Raw genomic sequence first — 20,181 nt, 5'->3', positions numbered from 1 at the left:
TCTACTGTCTGTCATAATCCTGATCTATGCCCTATATCCCAGATATCCACCATGACCATTACAATGCTGATGGTACATTCATACGACTGGTGGCTCTTTCTCAATGATATCGGACTCGTCACCCCATCCGTTCGTCAGCTTCGCACCAACCACCTTTGCATTTGGGTCCTCCTCCGGCAATCCCATCCCCCTGCGTAGTTTCACCACCTCTTCTCTGATCACCGCAGCAATCTCACTTCTCATCGCCTTCGCCTCCTCTCCATTCTTCAGTTCTTCCGGAATCTCTTTGTCCGAGAAATCAACCAACTTCTCCTTCCCAAACGTTGACCGATAGTTATGCGCCGCACACATCTCCGCCCACCTCTGCCTATACCCCGTCCACATCTCATCCGGCAATGGCTCTCCAAACGTAAACTTGATATCCTTCCTCATCCTCGGCAGAAACCTAGGCCGTTTTCGATTCTCGTGCATGACATCATCCAACCCCGTAAAGAAGATCGGTACCACAATTGGCGGTGGCGGAAGCGGTTTGTCCGGACTGACGTCTGGTGGTATACATGATTCGAGGATCATGCGTGATATACCCCATTTGAAGTATCGCATTTCTCTGTCTGGGTGTTGTCGGATCTTGCCTTCTGGGAAGACATGAACGAGGGATGGTATTCGCTTGATCTTTGGTTTTGAGGATGATGTGGGGTATTCAGGTGAGAGGAGGTGAATCGCTCGTGATATTGAGGGTTGAAAGGGACCGTACTGGCCGAAGCGGTAGGTTGGGAGTGTTTGACCGAGGGAGAAGAAGGTGGAGAGGGTACTGTGAATGACATCAGGTTAGTGTCCATGCAGACCAACCACCACTGAGTATATTCACATACGAGTTTGTGTAACAGATATCCGCTGAGCCTAGAGAGTATCTGCTGTATGATGGTCCCTTGAAGACCGTGCGAAGTGGTAGGGTACCCCACAGTAGAGGATCATCGACGCTTCAAGCAACATTAACAGCCATTCATGATTCGCGAACATGTTCAGCTTACGTTGAAATATGATTTGATACTGCCAAAAGGATGTTAGCCATATGCGATGAGGTCATAGGACAAAAATCAACGAACCTGTAATCACCCCTCGACCTTCAGCCTCCCGGCTCGCCAGGATCTTCTCAAACCTCTCCATCCCTCCCACCTCAACAGACCTCTGCGTCTTCAACCAACCCTTCGCGATTAGTGTCATACCAACGCATACTGTCCCAGACGCAAAACTCCAGAACCGCGGATACCGTCTGGAGAACTCGAGAAGGCGGACCTCGAAGGGTTGGTTCACCGGCGACATGGGCCCTGGATTCGACATGGTAGAAGCAGGAGATCCGGTTGTTGAACCAGGGATCAATCGCCAGAAGGCAGCCGACGGTTCGTTGCTTATTGCCGTTGAAATCTAAATTTAGTTCAGAAGCTGCAAGTCGCCATTACCGATGTGGCTCTACCGGATTAGGAAACTGCATCGGCCTGCAGTTTGATGAAAGAGAGCCGGAGACTCGATTGGCCGAGTCATGGGGAGAGCCGAGGTCGAATATGGGATTACGGACGGAACGAATTGCAATGTGAACCCAAAACGAGATATATTCCAGGCATGCGCAGAACCCCCAACCCTCATGTAGTGAAAGTTATCCCCTTTATATAATCAAAGAAGTTCCGGCAACGCCTGAGAATACACCATTTTGCACCAACCGTCCAAACCAAAGAAACAACACATTTATTTAGGATGCGTTTACTTCTTCTTCTCAGCCTCGGCCTCAGCAGCGGCCTTGGCCCTAGCCTCCCTCTTACCCTTCAACCTGGCGTCAGAGCGAGCCAAACGGAGAGTCTGGTATGCCTTGAAGCCCTTCTCCTCCTCAGTGATGGCACGGGTCTGAACCTCCTTGGAGGGCTGCTCAATGGGGAGAACAGCACCCTTAACCTGCTCGGCACCAGAGAGGTCGGCGGAGTCACCGTTCTTGGGCTTACCGGCCTTGCGGGGGAAGACGATCAACTTAGCCTGGTAGGCCTTGAGACGCTGAACGTTGAGGTCAAGGGACTCCTGGGACTTGTTGCGGCGACGGTGGTCGACGGAGATACCGATGGTGGAAGCGAGCTTGCGGGGGATACCAGCAGCCTGGACACGAAAAAGTCAGTATTCTGTCTCGAAATGTGGCTTGTTCGCCATTTGTGCGTTCTCCAAGGGCATTCTCCACTCCATTGCAGTCCTTCCAACCCAGGCTTGTCGTCCATCTCAATTTTCTCCCAGTCCCCTATTCGACGTCCGTCCCAATCCACACACCAATTCCTGCAAAACCACTTCTTCCCGCACAAATGGTCGAAACCGAATCTTACTGACCTTCAACTCCTCAAGGGTGAAACCACGACCAGCACGGAGCTTCATGTTGTACTTGACAGTCTGGCAACGGACGGCAGGGCGGAGAGCCTCGGTGGGGCGAGGAGCGACGGCAGCAGCCTTGGTGACACGGGCCTGACGGCGACGGAGCTTGCGTCCGGGCTGGTCGAACCAAGTCTTGACGCGAGTCTGCCAGTCCTTGCGGAAATGGTTGTTGGGGAGGACCCTGTTACCGCGGAAACCCATGACTAACGCAAGAAAACGACGGTGAGCGTTCTGAGTGGAAACAGCACGACGACAAGGGATCAATGCATACCTGATTATGTGAAGTTTGGTGGACGGAGTTGGCGAAGGTCGAGCACAAGCTGAGAATTTCCTCTAGCGCGGCTGCCTCGATTTCCCAGCCTGGGTGCGCTGCTGGGAGGAGTGGCGAGTGAGCGCACCGCCGCAGGGCCTCCCTCCTCCTCCCTGCTAGGGCTCAGCGCGCTCGTAACCCTCCCCGGATCAGAAATTTATCTCCTCCAACCTCCACCTCGACCGCCCTCTTCGAACCGTCCGACCCACCCGAATCTTCGTCCTCACCCAGCAATAATGTCTGCCTCCGTCCAGTGCTTCGGAAAGAAGAAGACCGCTACCGCCGTCGCCCACTGCAAGGCCGGCCGTGGTCTCTTGAAGGTCCGACAGCCCCGTTAGAATCCGCGACTCCAATAGGTCAAGATGTTGACTTTTGAATTGGATAGATCAACGGGTCGCCCATCGAGCTCGTTCAGCCCGAGATCCTTCGCTTGAAGGTCTACGAGCCCATCCTCATCGCTGGTGTCGACAAGTTCGCCAACGTTGACATCCGTGTCCGCGTCTCCGGTGGTGGTCACACTTCCCAGGTGTAAGTCTTCCGAGTTTCATTGCAAGTGAATTTCGCTAATACTCATTGTCAGCTACGCCATCCGTCAGGCTATTGCCAAGGCTATCGTCGCTTACTACCAGAAGTTCGTTGACGAGCAGTCCAAGAACGAGATCAAGGCTGCCCTCGTCCAGTACGACCGTACCCTCTTGGTCGCCGACCCCCGTCGCGCCGAGCCCAAGAAGTTCGGAGGAAAGGGTGCCCGCTCCAAGTTCCAGAAGTCTTACCGTTAAAGCGTATGCGCTTTGCGGTCAACCAAGACTTCGATCTTCGGAACTTGGTTGGACGGTATTCGGGAAGGAGAAAGCAGACAAAAATCATTGGGCAACAGGCGTTTTTTCTGGTTTATTTGCATCTATGGGATATATCAAAAGCAAGAAATTGCACCTGTTTGCCTTTCATACCTGTTCATTCGCCTTGCATCTGACCATTGCCCCCGTTTTGCACCTTCTGTCATTCCATCTGCCGTCACGCTGCACGCACAATTGCCATCTGTATCTGTAACACATTCTGATTCTCCTTCATTTGCTTGCCCAATTGAGCTTCGGCAACCACGCCCGCCAATGCACGTGAATGTAACGTAGACCCAACTTTATTCACCAAACACCTTACCACCTCTACCTCCCTTACACCACCAGCTGATCAACATGTCAAACCCCCACACAACAACCCTCCTCATCTCGTCCCTCCCACCCAACTCCACCTTCGGCATCGACCTCCACACATACACCACTGGTCCGAACTTTCGGGGAATCAAGTACGTTCCGCCTGGGTTGCATTTCGTATACTATGCCCGGAGTCCTGGGGTACCAGGGGGGTTGGGAGCACAGGGTCAGGTGTCGCCGGATGTGAGTGGAGGGATGGGGTTGAGGGATGGGTTCTGGGTTGAGGCGAGGGGTGGTGGGGAGGTTATTGTGAGGGAGTGGGATGCTGAGAGTGATGAATTGAGGGTGGCGGAAGCACTTACATCAACAACGGTGGATGAACGTGGGTTGGCGCCATATCCGTATCGGGAGCCTGGAATTGAGGGAGAGGAACGACAGCCAAGCACGGACGACTTCAAGAGACTATCAACACGGATCACGAAGGAGCTACTAGATCGGATATTGCCCACGGGGTGGGGTGTGGGATCGACTACGGCTTCGATATCGGATGAGAAAGAGTTGAAGACTGGAGCGGCATCGACGCCGGATGAACACGTTCTGAGGTTTTCTGTCATTGATTTGAAGAGGTCGTGGCCTCCGGGTTCGGTTGGAGCGGATATTACGCGGTGGTCATTGGATAAGTCGTGGGTGCTCAACTCGACAATCCAGACATACCACTCCGGTGATCGGACAGCATTGTTGGGAGAGTTGCAATTGGCTTATCTGTGTCTTTTGGCTGTGTCCAACTTTGCTGGATGGGAGGCCTGGAAGACCATTGTGGAGATGGTTTGTGATGCGCAGGAAGCCATTGCGACGGAGAGCTGGCAGGCGTTCTTCGTGGAGTTCATGGATGTTATTGAAGCACAGCTTGTTTGCACTCCAGAAGCGACGTTCAGGGATATTGTGGAGGATAGTTTGTTTTTGGCAACTCAATTGCGACATTTGCGACGGAATATCACGGATGGGGAGGCATCTACGGCAACACCGGGGGTTGTACCGTCTTCTGTGCTATCGGCACGGTTGGATGATCTACTAAAAGCATTGAAAGAAGCATTTGATTACGAAATTGAGCTTGTGGGTGGTCCCCATGCGGGCCGTGGGTTCGTGGATCTGGAGAACGGCGGAGAGGTCATCGTGATCGGAGAAGGCGCGGAAGACGAAATGGAAGAAGAAACAGGAGAGTATGCTCCAGTAATCGTCGAGATGTAATCCTACAAGATGATTCGTTAGAATGGACCCTCCCTGCCCTGGGTTTTGCCTAACCGCGCGTGCATTCACGGCTCAACACCAGCCCCCTCTCAAATCTGCGCTGCACTGCACCTTGCCACCGTATGCCGTAGACCCTTACCGACCCTTCCTTTGACAATCACCATTATATCATCATCAACAAAACACCTCCTTACCTAGCTTCACAAATCAATCACTATCGAGAACCATGACGAAGCAGAGGGCTGTATCGCCTGCTTCGACGCTGCATACACCCCCGCTGTCGTCGCCGCTGTACGAGGAGACGAGCGGGGGTGCTGACAACGATGACTCGCCGGTGTTTCTTTGTGCTGCTCCAATTGCGAAGAGGAGATCACCGAGTGTGAAGGCTGAAGGTGGAGATGGAGAACAGCAACGACAGATCTATTCTATGCTTGGGCAACCTGTGCCGGCACCTGTCCTCCCAGTATCCCACGACGACTTGAACATTGACGACCTTCGCCCTACACCCAATGATGACAATGACATGCTACACGACAAGTTGCAGGAAGCACTATCAAGACTTGGTAGCATGGCTGAAGAGCTGAAGAGGGCGCGGACAGTTGCCGCACACCATGTGCTCCAGTTTCAACTGCTTGCCTACGACGCTGCCGAACAGACAAAGCGTCACACCGTGCAATCAGAACTCACCCAGAAAGAGATTGACGCTCTATCCAAGCGTCCTGCACCCGCCCCAGCAGCAGCACAGCCGGCACCCATGTCAATTGCTTCTGTCTGCGAAGTATCAACTTCCGCCCCCGCAAATGCATCCCAACCCCCCCTCGCAGGCTTCGCCGGCCTCGAACCCCCCTTCATGGAAGAAGCCCCTAGCACCCGCACCCAAACCTACCGCGGCCGCTACCTGAAAACCAAGAAACGCCTCCGTGCAGCAAAACAACTCCTCACCGAAAAAGACGACGCAATCCGCCGTCTACGGTCGCGGGTGCCTACGATGCATAGAAGGGGTGTTGGAGATCAGGCAAGTCAGTGTAGTAATGGGAGTCAGACGAGCGGGTTGGATGCGTTGGGGTTGTTGGCGAGTCAGGTATTGGAGAGGGCGAGGACGCCGGAGGAGGGGGAGGTTGAGGATGTTGATTTGTCTGCCTTGACACCGCATAAGCAGACGCCGAGTTTGTCGCTTTCGGCGTCGAAGGCCCTCCTCTCACCCGCTCAATTCACGAGTAAACGCACGCGCTCCTCTGCCGCATTGGACGAGGAAACCGAGTCAGAACACGAGGAGGATGAAAAAACGAGGGAGTTGTTGACTGGGCCTGTCTGGAGAGATGGAACGCTCGACTCTGCGGAACCTCAAGGCTGCCAGACACCGAAGAGGAGGAGGAGGATGCCCCCGGGACAGTTCATATGGGTTGAGGTCAGCCCCAAGGCACCACCAATGGGGTCGGTTGGGTATACGAGTAGTAGGGCTATCCTTATGGCGAGTCGTCAGAGGGAAGAATAAGCCACGTGTATTTATTTGGAAATTGGGGCCTGGTTTTTTGGTTTTGGTCGTGGGATTCCCGATACCCGTGGGATTTTTTGGACAGCTGATGTGAGGTTTTGGTTCTTGGGCGCTTGCTGTTTTCTGGTATACCACATATACTTACGCTTACTATATTACTTAATTGATCTTTTTCACCTTGATTGGATTTGCTCGATTGCAAATGTTCGGTGCCTTTAGACTCCTGCAATTGACATAAGGTAAATAATATGTAATCCGAGCACGCATTGGCCTAGGTAACACCTTTGAAGTATCCTGGCCGCGCGCCGTGGACGATTTCCGACGATACATGTCTCCTATAGATCACGTTCAAGGGGCCGGACATGGGTGCAACCTCAATGGCAACCTCTCCGAACTGCCGCAGTTTTCTGTTATGCTCAAACATAATCGGAGCAACTGCCTCACGCATGCCTCTTAACCATCGAACAAGCTCATCTGGTCAAGTTCCTGTAGTTCGGAGATGATGAGGCGAAGGACCTCCAGTGGCAGGGATAACAGATCAGACATCTCCGGCTGGCTAACCTCATCACCAATGCCTTACGGATCACTTAATGCTTGTGCCGTCAGTTGCAATTGCAGGGTAGATCAAGGAATTCTAATAGCAGCTGCTGTCGTTGCCCATATAAAAATGGGCATGCGATGCATCGTGGGAAAACCTTCACCGGCCGCAGCCAGGATACCTGATTTGTGGTGCTCTGATATGTCACTTAGATGTTCTCATCGAGTAACTAAGCTATATTCGATTGGATTTATGGGAACTTCCAATGCTTTAATGATGCTGTACAACATGTGAGAATGATGAAAAGAACGTTAACATTGACCGGTGAGCCTTAGCAGATCTTCCTGTTATCCTGAACCAAATCGATTGCAAGGTCATGCATTCTCTAAGTTATACTGATTGTTGTAGTGATGCGCAAACAAGACGAAGATTTAAAGTTACTGATAGGCAACTCCAACGAGCGCAACTTACGAAGGTTGCATAAATCGCGACGCCAAGCTTCAATCGGGTCCCCGATGGCGAACATTCTGATCTCTTCCATATCCAAGCAGTACTCGCGAAGTGCTCCTGTGATTGCTAGCTCGTCTCTCACAGGAATTCTTCCCGAGACCATGGACTCATCCCCGGTGTCCCAGAGAAACTTTTCAGATTCGGAAGTTCTTTGACAAGTTCCCAGACCTTGTAAGAATGATCGTTGTAATGGGGACTTCTGATATCAAGCGTTTTAATACTAGAAGGAAGGGGCTGATCAACTGGCAGCCCATTCAGGTGTTGATATGTCAATAGTCCGCGAAGAAGAGGCGCAGGCTCGGGCCTGCGCCAAGGGTTTCGCTCGTTTACTCAACTTTCCGTGAGATCTACAAAGTCAAGATCGATCGATAGCGAATTTGGGCGGTTGAAAGACAAGAGTCGCCATACAGCAACCGTCATCTACACATTGCAAGAGTCACGATGCTCCAACTTCTTGACAAGACAACCGTATTAATATTCTGTAACATATCCAGCCAAACGCTGATTGTTGCGTGACTTGCTGGTATCAAAGTGCCTGAAGAGATAGGGAGCAACCATCTCGCGCATGCCTTTTGAGATATCAAACAAGCGTAGCCGATCGATATTAGAATCCCATGTGCATAGTTTGGAGATGATTTGGCCGATGACCTCCAGCGGCAGCGACACCAGAGAGGGCATGTCCAAGGAGACTTTGTCAATGGCACTTCAGCAATATGCTGCAGCAGCTGTTCGATTCCGTGCTATGGATCTCCCATTATCCTGCCGCTATAAAGGCAGATGTTTTGTAGGAAGGTGTAATATGGCGTCCGTATATACAAGCGCCGGCTGTCAGAACCCAATGCAGAATTCCCACGCACGCTGGTCGACCAATCTAGGGCATAGCTAAGCACCAGGTAACGCGAGTGTGCAATGAACCTTTGGGCCAACTTGGCTTAAATACCGAGGAGAAGGTTCCCCAGAAACTTCCTTGCAACAACTTACAACTCCGGTCTCTACTCGCAGGCTGGCGATCTGATCTGCGCTGGCTGCAGAGATGGCGCGCGCGGGAAGCTACACCCGACAACGTCAACGTGCTCCGCCGATATCATTGAGCCGACTTGATCTCGGATCAGCTGCGTTGATCAAGGTTTACATGGCAATGGTAAGAAGGAATAACATATGACCCTGACGTACCCGCTGGACATGGACACCATCAGCTCGAGCTCGCCTCCATCAGGTCTCCATCAGCTCGACGACGATCTTCAGCAGCTCAAGCTCGCTCTCCAGCAGCTCGACTTCGCTCTCCAGCAGCTCGACTTCGCTCTCCATCAGGTCTTCAGCAGCTCGATGACGATCTTCAGTAGCTCGACGACGATCTTCAGCAGCTCGACCTCGCTCTCCAGCAGCTCGACCTCGATCTCCAGCAGCTCGAGCTCGCTGGTCTTCAGCAGCTCGAGCTCGCCTCCATCAGGTCTCCATCAGCCTGCGGCCCTCTATATAAAGCGCCTGATCCGGCGCTTGCTCAATCCTCGACGACACCATCCAACATGCCCGGTATTCGATCCGCATTCCTCTTGGCCAGCGCATTCCTCGCTTGGAGAGCGGATGGATCTCCAGTACATATCCGCGGCGACGAGCGCTTCAACACCCTTCAGCAATCCACCCATGCCGCCTACGGCGCCGTCGCAACCGATATCAAGACTTGCTCCGACATCGGAGGGGACATTATGAAGCAAGGCGGTAATGCCGCGGACGCAATGATTGCGAGTTGTCTGTGTGTGGGCACCATTGCTTCATACCACTTAGGGATCGGAGGAGGCGGGTTCATGCTTGTGAGGAGTCCGAATGGGACCTATGATATGATTGATTTCAGGGAGTCGGCACCTGCCGCATTGAATGAGACGATGTATGTCGCAGACATTTCAACTTCTTTGTATGGTGGATTGGCGAGCGGTGTACCCGGTGAACTCCGCGGCTTTGAAGCGCTGCACAAGAAGTATGGGCAACTACCCTGGAAGGATATCTTTGCCCCGGCTGTGAAGCCCGGTAGAGAGGGTTTCATCATCCAGGACACCTTGGCGAGTATTATGCACTCCTCTGGATACGAGTTCCTGTACGAGCAGCCTACTTGGGCCATTGACTTTGCTCCTAACGGCACGTTGCTCGGCTTAAACGATACGATGACAAGGAAGAGGTACGCGGACACTTTAGAGACGATTGGAAAGGTAATAGGTGACTTCGCCACTGCACTGTGTGGTTGCTGATCGATATTACAGTATGGCGCCGACGCCTTCTACAACGGGCCCATGGCCAACGTGACCGCGAAGGCTATTCAGGATGCCGGCGGTATCATGACTGCAGCCGACCTAGCGAATTACACCGCTGTCCACAGAGATCCTCTCCACATCACCTACCGCGATTACGACCTCTACTCCACTTCCGCTCCATCCTCGGGTGGCATTGCACTCTTCGCTCGCAAGATCCTGGAGGGGTATAACATGTCGGGCATCGACAATATCAACGTCACCACTCAGCGTCTCGTGGAGGCGATGAAGTTCGCCTATGGTCAGCGTACTGAGTTGGGTGATCCTAACTTCGTGTACAACGTGTCCTCCTTCGAGACCGAGATCTTGCAGGAGAGCACCGCTGCTGGACTACGTGCGATGATCTCGAATACACATACTCTGAACAGCACAGCCTACGACCCTTTTAGCTACGAAATCCTCTGGGATCACGGTACCAGTCATATGGTGACCGCCGATAACAGCGGTCTCGTCGTTTCCTTGACTACGACCGTCAACCTTTACTTCGGCTCCCAAGTCATGGTCCCCGAAACCGGTGTTGTCATGAACGACGAAATGAACGACTTTTTCTCTCCAGGTTCCTCAAATGCATTCGGATACGTCCCTACAGAGGCGAACTTCATCCGTCCAGGCAAGCGTCCCTTGTCCTCCATTTCTCCCACGATCGCACAATTCAAAAATGGGACGTTCTACGTCGCGCTCGGAGCCGCCGGTGGAAGCCGTATCATTACCTCCAATATTCAGAACTTGTGGCATGTTCTTGATCAGGGCATGAGCGCCAGTAAAGCTCTCGCTGAGCCGAGACTTCATGATCAGATCAGTCCGAATGCTACGACGTTCGAGTATAGCTACGATAACGCGACGGTCGCCTATTTGGCGAGTGCGGGACACAATGTGACGTGGGTTGCGCCGGGACAGAGTATTGCACAGGCGGTGAGGTACACGAATGGAATGTTTGAAGCTGCGGCCGACCCGAGAAGGCTGGATTCTGGTGGTGCGACGTGGTGAAGAGGACAAATGTGGAAGATATGAATGACGAGCTTTGGGAACACTTCACATGGACATATTTGAGGCTTACATGATAGCAATGGGAAATGGCAATGCAATAAAGTCACGGTGCACAGTAAATGATAGGAGCATAGAGTTCTTGACAATGAAGAGCCAGAATTGGACTGTTCAACAGTTTGGTTCAGCTCAGTCGATTAAGTAGTCTACGCCGTAGCGCAGCGTGCTAATCTCCGAACGCACTCGCACATTTTTAACCTTCCAACCAAATAGTCCCAAAAAAGCAACGATGAAGAAAGGAAGACACCAAGTACGCGAAGACATCTAGAGACGACGACCACGACGACCACCCTTGCGACGGGTAGAGTCGGTGGGGACGGGGGTAACGTCCTCAATGCGACCAATGCGCATACCAGCACGGGCCAAGGCACGGAGGGCGGACTGGGCACCAGGACCAGGGGTCTTGGTTCCGGTACCACCAGTGGCACGGATCTTGACGTGGAGAGCGGTGATACCGATCTCCTTGCAGCGCTGAGCAACGTCCTGAGCAGCCAACATGGCAGCGTAGGGGGAGGACTCGTCACGGTCAGCCTTGACCTTCATTCCACCAGTGACACGGACAATGGTCTCACGGCCGGAGAGATCGGTAACGTGGACGAAGGTGTCGTTGAAGGAAGCGTAAACGTGGCAGACACCGAAGACACTACATACATATACGGTCAGCGATCCGCCCGGATCTCGCGAAGTATGAAGTGCACTTACAGCTCTCCCTCACGGAGGGCCTGGGGTCCCAAGGTAGCGGCACCATCGGCGGTAGTGGCGGTCTTCCTGTAGGAAAAACGTTGGTTAGAAAGGAAGGACAAGAGAACGCAATTGCAACATCAACGTACCTAGCTTTCGGAGCCATTTTTGCTGGTTGTCGTGCTGAGGAGAAAGGATTTCCAAGGAGCACTTTCCTACACCGATGGTCCACCAAGCAAATTCAGACCGTCGTGGCGCAGGCGGCGCAGCACATTTCCAAGGGGCGGGAAGGGCTGAACGCGCGCGAGCCCTAAAGACCGGAGGATGATGAAAAGACAGCCCGGTGAACAACTTCTCGGGGATTTCAAGAAAAGCCTGAAGATGTGCCCGTGTTGTTTAGGCTTGAAAGGAATGCCACGAAAAACCCTTATCAAGATCGGGCGTTTCGGGGGTTTCGCGGTTTATCCCGCATCTTACGGCAAGTCGTGTTCATAGGGCAGTTGGGAAATTGCAAGGTATATTATGACTATATTACTTTATTTATGACTCTTCATAACCTCCAATGAGCTTTATCCTCTTTCCGTCGAACGCTGGTCTGACATAGAAGTCCTGGACTCCCTCTAATCTCCTCTCTAATGCCTCATGAGTTGATTCGTGGGTAAATCCCTAGTTGTAATTGTGTTAACGATATCCTCGTGTCTTCTGATCATGCTCATGTACTCACCACAAGGAAGGTCTTGGACGGCATCTCTGGCAACGTTCTTACAAAGTCTACCGCTTGTCCAATACTGAAATGAGAAGCATGTGGAGCATCCTTCAACCCGTCAAGCACAAACACCTTCGTTCCGTGCAGTAACTGTGCGGTAGTTGGCGGCACAGCGCTTACATCCGAGATGTAACTGAGGCCATCCACTCTGAACCCTAATGACATGAACGGCCGAGGTACTCCAGAGAAGTATCTGCCGTGCTCGACGAGTAGAGGAGTAACTTCAATGTTACCGCAGCTTGGAATGCGGAATGATTTGGTAGGATCAAATACATGCCAGTTGAATTGAGGCAGGTCACCACCTCCCGTACCCGCATCTTTCGATACCATGTATGGGAAAGTAAGGGCGATGGTGTCCATGGTCTCCTTGGAGACGTAAACGTCAATGGTATCTTGCACAAGTCCACCGAGAGTCCAGCCTGTTCGCAGGTCAGTATTGACGGTCGTGTCAAGTCCCCATCGTACGAACCTCTCAAATCATCCAACCCGAAGAACGCATCCGCATGCGCATGTGTCAATAGCACCGCGTCCACTCTGCGCAGCTTATGTCTTGGGAACTGAGCAAGCGCAGCATGGTAGAACGTCTTTCCGCAATCAATCACAAGGTTCCTGCGCAGTCTTCAGCAAATGCTCGGCATATAGTCTTTACAAACCGTACTTGCGCGTTGGCTCACCAACATCAATCGTGATGACAGCACCGGTATTAAGCCTCCTGTTCTTGCTCTTCGGGTCCATTGCAGAAATGCAAACTTCGCATGCCGGGTTCTCCTGGGTCAAGCAACCAATGACGGGGACGGCTGAGCTGGTGCCTGTACCGAGGAAGATAATGCTCTCAGCCTTCGCGGTATGCTGAACCTGAGAATAACCGTAAGCACCACTGTATTCCATGGTCTACAGGCATGCAGGGTTACTGACCCCATTCGAGCCATGCCCATTCGCTAACTCTACCATCCTTGTTGCGCAGTTGCTGTCTGGTGTTTTGATCGTTGGTTCAGAATTTCGTGCATGTCGGCACTTTGTCTGGGGAAATCGAACACGCATATCATGACGTCGATAATCGCGTCTTAGGCATGGGGAATCAACAACAGAATAGATCACGGGTGGAATGAAACTTCTTTTCCATTAAATTGAGCGACTAAACTCTAGTGACGGTAGTAATCTCCGGGTGCAGGAGCGGAGCCGTCGGTTGGAGGACCAGGGGGTTGGTAGTGCGGAGGAGCCTGAGCCTGTTCCTGCTCTTGTTCATATCCTTCACTGGCATAATAGCCTCCTTGAGGTGCAGGCGCGTGCTGTTGAGCCCCATAGTATGACGGTACCTCCGCTGATGGAGAAGCCACCGGTTGCACTTCAGCTTGAGCTTGCTGAGCGGGCGCGCCGTAGTATGAGTGTTGAGCGGAAACATGAGCCGGCTGCCGCAAGTTTTCCTGCGAACGGTGCTGCTCAGTGCCCGCGTACGGGCCGGCCTGGTATGCCGCCGGTTGTTGTGGTTGCTGCTCTTGAGCTCCAAGCGCTCCATAGTAACTTGCCCGGTGTGCCTGAGCGGCCTGGGGCGCCGCTGTAGATCCTCCGTAGTAACCATGTGCAGGCTCGGTGGCTTGTGGCTCTTGCGTATAGGGAGAACTATCGTCAACATACCCAGTCTCGTCCACGGCAGGCGGCGATGCAACCGGTGCAATGCCATAGGGGCTGCCCACTGCCACTGGAGGGGCATGTCCTTGTGGAGCAGACGGAACGCGGTCATAAGACGGACGACGCGCAGGAGCCTGAGCAGGAGGATAACCTGCTGGAGCACCTTGTGGCACCGGGTACGACGACTGGCGCTGGTAAGCAGGCTGGGCAAGTGCTGCCGGATGACCTTGAGGAGCATAACCTCCCTGTGCCGGCGGTGGTGACACATTAACCGCACCATAAGGACCCGTGGGTGGTGGAGACGCATGTCCAGGGTAACCCATTCCTCCCACGGGTGGGCGAGCATGACTGTAGTGATTCATAGACGCTTCCATGAGTTGATCGTAGTCGCGCCTTGCCTTGATGAACTTCTCATTAAGCGCAATGAGATCATCTTTCTTCTGAGAGTACTTCTCAATCAGGCGAACCAACTTGGGCCTGATCGCAAGAGTCGTATGGTACAAATTCTGTAACTGCTCGTCTTCCGCAACCGCACCATTCCTCGCCGGGTCATTACTGCTCAGCATTGACAACAGCAACTCGATATTCTTCGACTCGGCAAAGACCTTAGCTTCCTCCTCTGATTCGCGTTGGAGTTCAGCCGGTGTTGGATCAGGCAAGATCTCCACGTAGTTTACAGGGAAGATACCGGTCTCACCACGGAGAGAACCACGCCACCAGTCCTTGAAAACAGAGTCAAGAACGGAGATAACGTCTCCCTTTCGGAAGGCGAGTTCACCTGCTTCAGTCGGGGTAAAGTCATAGAGTGCTTTCACCCGGGACACGGTGGCAGCGGTCGTATGAGGAGCTGACTGCGCTGATTCTTGAGGCGACGATACTTCTTGTTGTTGCTGACCCTGCTGCTGCGAAATTGGCTGACTCGGCCCAGATATCGAAGTGTCACTCAACGACAAAGCCAACGCCATCTGCAACTCCTCCTCCTCCTTCCGTCGATCCGCATCCGTAATCTCTCGTTTCTGCGGCTTCGCAGGTGCTTGAACACCAGGTGCCTGCTTGATTGTATCGAAAGCTTCTTGCATAATACCGAGTGATGGATCTGATTTGAACTCGTTTGCCCACTGCTCCATGAGCTCGTAGATTCTGGATTTGACTGTTGAATGCGTAGCCTGTACGGTGAATGTCAGCACGCCTGCCAGCATGAACTGCCGCAGCTACCGCACCCTATCATTCACAAGCCTCTGAAGCGTTTGCGTGAAAGCCCTAGACGCCATTTCCCTATGCACCTTCGTCCCGCAGTTCTTCGACAACGCCTCCGCAAGCTATTTACCGTCCGTCAGTAATCAATAGACCCCATACCACCAGGTCAACGCAGCATACCGTCAAAGCATACAACTGCACATTCGCACTCCTATGCACCAACCTCTTCTGAATAGCCCCCAGCGCATCCCTCGATCCATTCTCCGGATTCGCATCGACCTTGTCGCATACATTGAGGATATGCTCCCAGTTCTCCGAGGTGAGGTTCTCGTCAGTCGCCTTTGTTACGCCCTCATCGAATGGGTTTACTTGAGCCCGAAACATGTTGGTTTGCGATCTGTACTGTTGCCTTTGGAGTTCTGGTGTGACGTACGCCGGCTTGCGGCGGCTCAGCCCCGCGATTGCCCCGACTCAACCGATCAAGCGTTGAGAGGGTGAGAACATGCTTCAGACAATTACCCTTTATTTCCCTTGTAATTGCAATTGGGTATCTAATCACAAACCTACCCAGGAAAATCCCTATGCTACCGCCTTCACTCTCGAAATGTTGTCTCCTCTACACCTACACCAACGGCTCATCATCCCTTGCATCATGAGGAATCTCCTCCCCAGCCTGCACAATCGCATCAACCTCACAATTGGGATGCAACACATACACAGCCCTCCTCCTTCCCTCCGGTTGCTCCTCATCAGCACCAGCATCCACTTCGGGCATCTCAACCTCATCTCCATCCATCTTCAACAGATAATTATCCTTCACCAACCTCTTCAATACCTTAGAGAAGAGATTCCGCTCCTGCTCCATTTCCTCCTCGGTGTTAAGTTCTTCGGCCATCTTTTCAAGGTACCACAACTCGAGGTCTTCCTCGTCGATACCGGCAACGTCGGAGGCGGATTGTTCGTCTTCGTAGAGTTTCCGGACGACCATGTTCATGATCTTGATATACCTCTCATACGTGATCTTCGTCTTCTCCTTCCTCGGTCTCTGGGTCTGTTCGTCGTGCATCTCAACATCCTCAGCCGCTCCGAGATTTTCCACCTGAGTGGTCTCCTCATCCTGAACCTGCGTGGTCTCCGTGCCCTCCTCTTCGTCCAATCCGATATCATCCCTCTCGACATGGATGATACTCGCCCTCAACAAGTTCGCTGCCTCGCGCACGAAGTTGGGATGGATATCATTAACACAATTTGCCCTCGCAATCGCCTCCGAAAGACGAACCATACTCTCCAACTGTCTCACCGTAATTCTGTACGAATTCCTTCCAACACCCTGAGCGTCGTTGTTTCTCAATTCCCTGTATTTCTCAACAAGGACAGCCATAGACTCAGGCGTGAGCTTAGGCTTGAAAGTTCGAGCGTAGCGGATATACCGCTGCAACTGCTCCGTGGAAAACTCGGGCTGAATCGCCTCGTCTTTGAGGCGATGCGTATTCACGATATGGCTCGCCAAATTGAAATCCGTGTTTTCGTTACACTCATCCAACACCACAAAAAACAAATCGAAACGAGACATAATAGGAGCTGACATAGCCACATTCGCCCTCAACGTAGTCTTGCGGTTATACCTTCCCCCAACCGGATTCGCCGCCGCCAGAATCGAGGTACGAGCGTTCAGGGTGGCCTGAATTCCGGCCTTTGCGATAGAGATAGTCTGCTGCTCCATCGCCTCGTGAATTGCGACTTGATCCGAGATATCCATTTTATCGAACTCGTCAATACAGCAAATCCCGTTATCCGCCAACATCAGCGCACCAGCCTCAATCGTAAATTCACCCGTCTCCTCATCCTTCACCACAGCAGCTGTCAAACCCGCAGCGGAACTCGCCTTACCGGAGGTATAAACGGCGCGAGGAAGGAAAGAGCAGACATACTTCAAAAACTGCGATTTCGAGGTTGATGGATCACCAACGATACACACGTTGATGTCACCACGCAAGTGGATACCCTCGGGAGTGACTTTATGCACACCACCCATCAACTGCAACAAAATCCCCTTTTTCACGATCTCGTGTCCATAAACCGTCGGTGCAATGGACGCGATCAACCTTGAATAGATATGATCCGAATGCACCATTCCCCTCAACTCGTCAATCTCCGTCTGCGTAAGCGAAGACAAGAACTCATCTTGCTCCTCATCACCCGTAGAAGCCTCATTATCGCCGCCGGTGGCAGCGGCACGGGTATCGGTCGACTGCACCATACACGCCAAAAACGCCAACCTGTACGTCAAATCACGTACTCCTAAGGCTTTGAGCCCCGTAACTCCCTCACTCGCAAATCCATCCCGCCCACGGGACTGCCCCCGGGTGTCGCGCATCGACTCCGCTCTCTGTCCCGGCGCAGAGAGTTGTGCGACGTCGGGAACGACGATAAGCGTTCCGGTAAAGATACATTTATCACCGGCTTTCGCGCGCTCGACCGTCTCGCCGCGAAGAATGACGTCGAGGGTTCGTGGCATTGAGCCAGTGGGGATCTCGTTCGAGTTTTCCTGGATGCGGACTTTTTGCCAATCGATGAAGGTGGAGTTTCCGACGTCGAGGCGCCATGCCGTACGATTCGCACAAGTCTCATTCGGACATGTGGTTGGCTCAGTATATTTGAACACCTGCTCCACACCACTAACAATCGTACGGCATGCCTCACAGGTGAATGTCGCCATATGGAGTTCAGGACGGACTTCGGAGGTACGGGTTACAGTTCCTGACATCGCGATCAATTTCCCGATTTTCTGGGTTCGGAGGTCGCGGATTTTGGAAATCAGGGGCAGTCCGTAGATTGCGATTTGGAATGACTTGTCGGTTCCGGTCTTTGAGCGTGTCGAGGGTGCGGTGGATGCCGTGGAGCTTGTGGAGGTTGTCGCTTTATTGAAGTATTCTGGTTCGTAGCGGCGGACGAGGGTGTGAAGGCCTTGTACGAGAAATGGCATGAAACGGTAGTACTGATCCGTCAATGCCTCGGCGAGTACACCATTCTGGTACCCTTGTAGATGGTTGTAGTCAACGTAAAGCGTTGTCAACCCATACGTCCTCAACCCCCTGATCTGCGCAACATAGTACTTCTCACTCACGGACACAGTGGCAGAAGGTAACGGTCCACTCTCCGTCTCCTCGACAAAGTCCTCAAGGAACGTCTCGAAGGTCTCGCGAACGCGGATACCAGTCGTGTCCTGGACCATTGGAACCGCCGCATCCCGGAGCGCGCGAGGACGACGACGAGCCATACCGCCAGATTCATCCATCTCGCCCTCGGCGTTGTCATCGTCCGTGTTCACGTCTGAGTTGAGCAAGGGCCCGGCTGGATCGGATGTTGGGGCTGGGAGGGGGGTGGGAGCTGGGAGATCATGGTCGTCTCCGGCGTCTGATTGAAGGAGGGCGTCCACGAGGGAGGACATGGTCGTTTGTGACTGGGGTATAGGAGGGAGGGAGTGTTTTGTCGCGTAGGATCAACGCGCTTATCTGGGTGCTCGAGGAGGGCGATGCTGCAGCGAGGGATCAAAACACTTAACCACCCGTTTTGGGAAGGCCGGTCAACTGAGGAAGTAGCAAGGTGAGATGAATGTCAGGAAGGGGAATGAGTTGAAAAAGAAAGACTCGGCAGACTTGATGTACCCCTACGGCCATTCACTGTGGGTGGATAAGGCATACATGATGGCTTGTGTGGGGCTGAATTCCAAGATGCAGCGCATTGATTGAACTTCGAAAACCCTTGAGCTTGATCAGGGAGGGCACCCGCCGTTGCACTTGACGCTCGATCCTGTCTCGCTGGCAGACAGTCCAGCATACACTCCACCCTCGGCTCCCTATTGCAAGGTGCCGGCGGTCCCGATACTCGTTGACGGCCGCACTGGATCGCAGACTTTCACGTGCATTCACCCTTGCGCACTCTCTGTCGCCGATTCAAATAGAATACCAGTTGACGCGTACGAGCAATCAGCATTCATCCCCAACGATCCATCGACAATTGCATTCAGACGCCAACTCTTTCTGTTACAGACACTGCCTTTCGCATGGGCAATCCTGATGCTTTAAATACACGCTGAAAGCATCGATTCGCCGGGAGTCGCATTTGTCGCATCTAAGCGTACGACATACATCTTGATTCAACATGCTCGGCCGACTGTTTGCTTCGACGAAACCATCACCATTACATCTCTCCTCCCCGCACGACCGCGAACGCGAAAAACGGCGACATGATTCCCTACTACAACCCCATTCACCCCTCCACGCGAACCTCGACTTCGACTCCGACAACGCAATTAGGATTATCGTTGCGCAGGATACCGGGACAACAACGGACAAGATCATTTTATTCGACTCACAACAAAAAGATACATCCCCATCCTCACCGCTTCGACCCGAAAACTCCCACACGAACACGCACTCCACCCCCCGCGCCTTCGGCCACGGCCACCGCTCAAAAAACACCTCCAACACTCAACTTCTGTCCGAGCTCATGTTCGGCGCAATCCCCCTCTCCTTCAAAGGCACCACTACAAAACTTCACTCCCTCCCCCCCTCCTCCTCGAACCCGGGTATGCGACAAGTCATGATAACCAAACTCTTTACCGTAACCTCTATCCAATCAACGACCTCGACCCCAGGTGGAAGCGGAATGAGCGGACCACATACGAGCTTGGGAAGTAGTTTTGGAAGTCATACCCAGGGGGATGGATTTCCATTTCCGAGGATGACGCCGTTGAATCCGGAACATACGAGGACGAGGGAGTGTTCGAGGAGGCAGAGTCGAGACGGGTCGAGTGTGAGTTTGGCGTCGAGTTGGAGGGCGAATATGAAAGAGGCTGCGGTGGAGGATATGGCGTTTCCATCCTGGGCGCCAACGCCTG

General features: G+C 52.9%; 10 protein-coding genes across 10 annotated transcripts; 4 read left to right on the top strand and 6 right to left on the bottom strand.

Annotated features, from left to right (window-relative positions):
* Positions 1-78: 78 nt before the first annotated feature.
* SAICODRAFT_6709 (uncharacterized protein) lies at positions 79-1,341 on the bottom strand (the record flags this gene model as incomplete). The annotated part of the gene is made up of 4 exons (XM_019170281.1): positions 79-811; positions 873-980; positions 1,032-1,050; positions 1,107-1,341. The coding sequence occupies 4 exons, from the start codon at positions 1,339-1,341 to the stop codon at positions 79-81; spliced, it is 1,095 nt and encodes a 364-aa protein (XP_019025041.1).
* Positions 1,342-1,721: 380 nt separating this feature from the next.
* On the bottom strand, positions 1,722-2,607 carry SAICODRAFT_18491 (ribosomal protein L13e; the record flags this gene model as incomplete). Its single annotated transcript, XM_019165962.1, has 2 exons — positions 1,722-2,142; positions 2,308-2,607. The coding sequence occupies 2 exons, from the start codon at positions 2,605-2,607 to the stop codon at positions 1,759-1,761; spliced, it is 684 nt and encodes a 227-aa protein (XP_019025040.1). The 3' UTR covers positions 1,722-1,758.
* Positions 2,608-2,916: 309 nt separating this feature from the next.
* SAICODRAFT_91112 (ribosomal protein S9) lies at positions 2,917-3,565 on the top strand. Its single transcript, XM_019171736.1, has 3 exons — positions 2,917-3,036; positions 3,102-3,244; positions 3,297-3,565. The coding sequence occupies exons 1-3, from the start codon at positions 2,953-2,955 to the stop codon at positions 3,493-3,495; spliced, it is 426 nt and encodes a 141-aa protein (XP_019025039.1). The 5' UTR covers positions 2,917-2,952; the 3' UTR covers positions 3,496-3,565.
* Positions 3,566-3,857: 292 nt separating this feature from the next.
* Positions 3,858-5,158, top strand: SAICODRAFT_70618 (AAR2-domain-containing protein). The gene has a single exon (XM_019170595.1). The coding sequence runs from the start codon at positions 3,910-3,912 to the stop codon at positions 5,113-5,115; it is 1,206 nt and encodes a 401-aa protein (XP_019025038.1). The 5' UTR covers positions 3,858-3,909; the 3' UTR covers positions 5,116-5,158.
* A 115-nt stretch (positions 5,159-5,273) lies between these two features.
* On the top strand, positions 5,274-6,759 carry SAICODRAFT_18488 (uncharacterized protein). The gene has a single exon (XM_019165961.1). The coding sequence runs from the start codon at positions 5,342-5,344 to the stop codon at positions 6,608-6,610; it is 1,269 nt and encodes a 422-aa protein (XP_019025037.1). The 5' UTR covers positions 5,274-5,341; the 3' UTR covers positions 6,611-6,759.
* A 2,425-nt stretch (positions 6,760-9,184) lies between these two features.
* On the top strand, positions 9,185-10,948 carry SAICODRAFT_55311 (gamma-glutamyltranspeptidase; the record flags this gene model as incomplete). The annotated part of the gene is made up of 2 exons (XM_019169367.1): positions 9,185-9,862; positions 9,914-10,948. The coding sequence occupies 2 exons, from the start codon at positions 9,185-9,187 to the stop codon at positions 10,946-10,948; spliced, it is 1,713 nt and encodes a 570-aa protein (XP_019025036.1).
* A 321-nt stretch (positions 10,949-11,269) lies between these two features.
* SAICODRAFT_34532 (uncharacterized protein) lies at positions 11,270-11,852 on the bottom strand (the record flags this gene model as incomplete). Its single annotated transcript, XM_019168363.1, has 3 exons — positions 11,270-11,648; positions 11,708-11,773; positions 11,836-11,852. The coding sequence occupies 3 exons, from the start codon at positions 11,850-11,852 to the stop codon at positions 11,270-11,272; spliced, it is 462 nt and encodes a 153-aa protein (XP_019025035.1).
* A 333-nt stretch (positions 11,853-12,185) lies between these two features.
* On the bottom strand, positions 12,186-13,420 carry SAICODRAFT_91104 (metallo-beta-lactamase family protein). Its single transcript, XM_019171735.1, has 5 exons — positions 13,368-13,420; positions 13,111-13,307; positions 12,922-13,061; positions 12,411-12,871; positions 12,186-12,352 (listed from the first exon to the last, which is right to left on the bottom strand). The coding sequence occupies exons 1-5, from the start codon at positions 13,401-13,403 to the stop codon at positions 12,227-12,229; spliced, it is 960 nt and encodes a 319-aa protein (XP_019025034.1). The 5' UTR covers positions 13,404-13,420; the 3' UTR covers positions 12,186-12,226.
* Positions 13,421-14,374: 954 nt separating this feature from the next.
* On the bottom strand, positions 14,375-15,662 carry SAICODRAFT_44134 (uncharacterized protein; the record flags this gene model as incomplete). Its single annotated transcript, XM_019168762.1, has 3 exons — positions 14,375-15,247; positions 15,302-15,400; positions 15,459-15,662. Coding segments are annotated over 3 exons (1,176 nt in total), but the record flags the coding sequence as incomplete, so codon positions are not given.
* Positions 15,663-15,900: 238 nt separating this feature from the next.
* SAICODRAFT_55579 (MCM-domain-containing protein) lies at positions 15,901-18,558 on the bottom strand (the record flags this gene model as incomplete). Its single annotated transcript, XM_019169383.1, has 1 exon — positions 15,901-18,558. One exon carries the CDS (start codon positions 18,556-18,558, stop codon positions 15,901-15,903), a length of 2,658 nt encoding a protein of 885 aa, XP_019025032.1.
* Positions 18,559-20,181: the final 1,623 nt, after the last annotated feature.

This window comes from Saitoella complicata (genome assembly GCF_001661265.1).
Source record: "Saitoella complicata NRRL Y-17804 unplaced genomic scaffold SAICOscaffold_8, whole genome shotgun sequence".
In the NCBI taxonomy this organism is placed as follows: Eukaryota; Fungi; Ascomycota; class Saitoellomycetes; order Saitoellales; family Saitoellaceae; genus Saitoella; species Saitoella complicata.
This window is presented reverse-complemented; position numbering and strand designations above follow the sequence as displayed.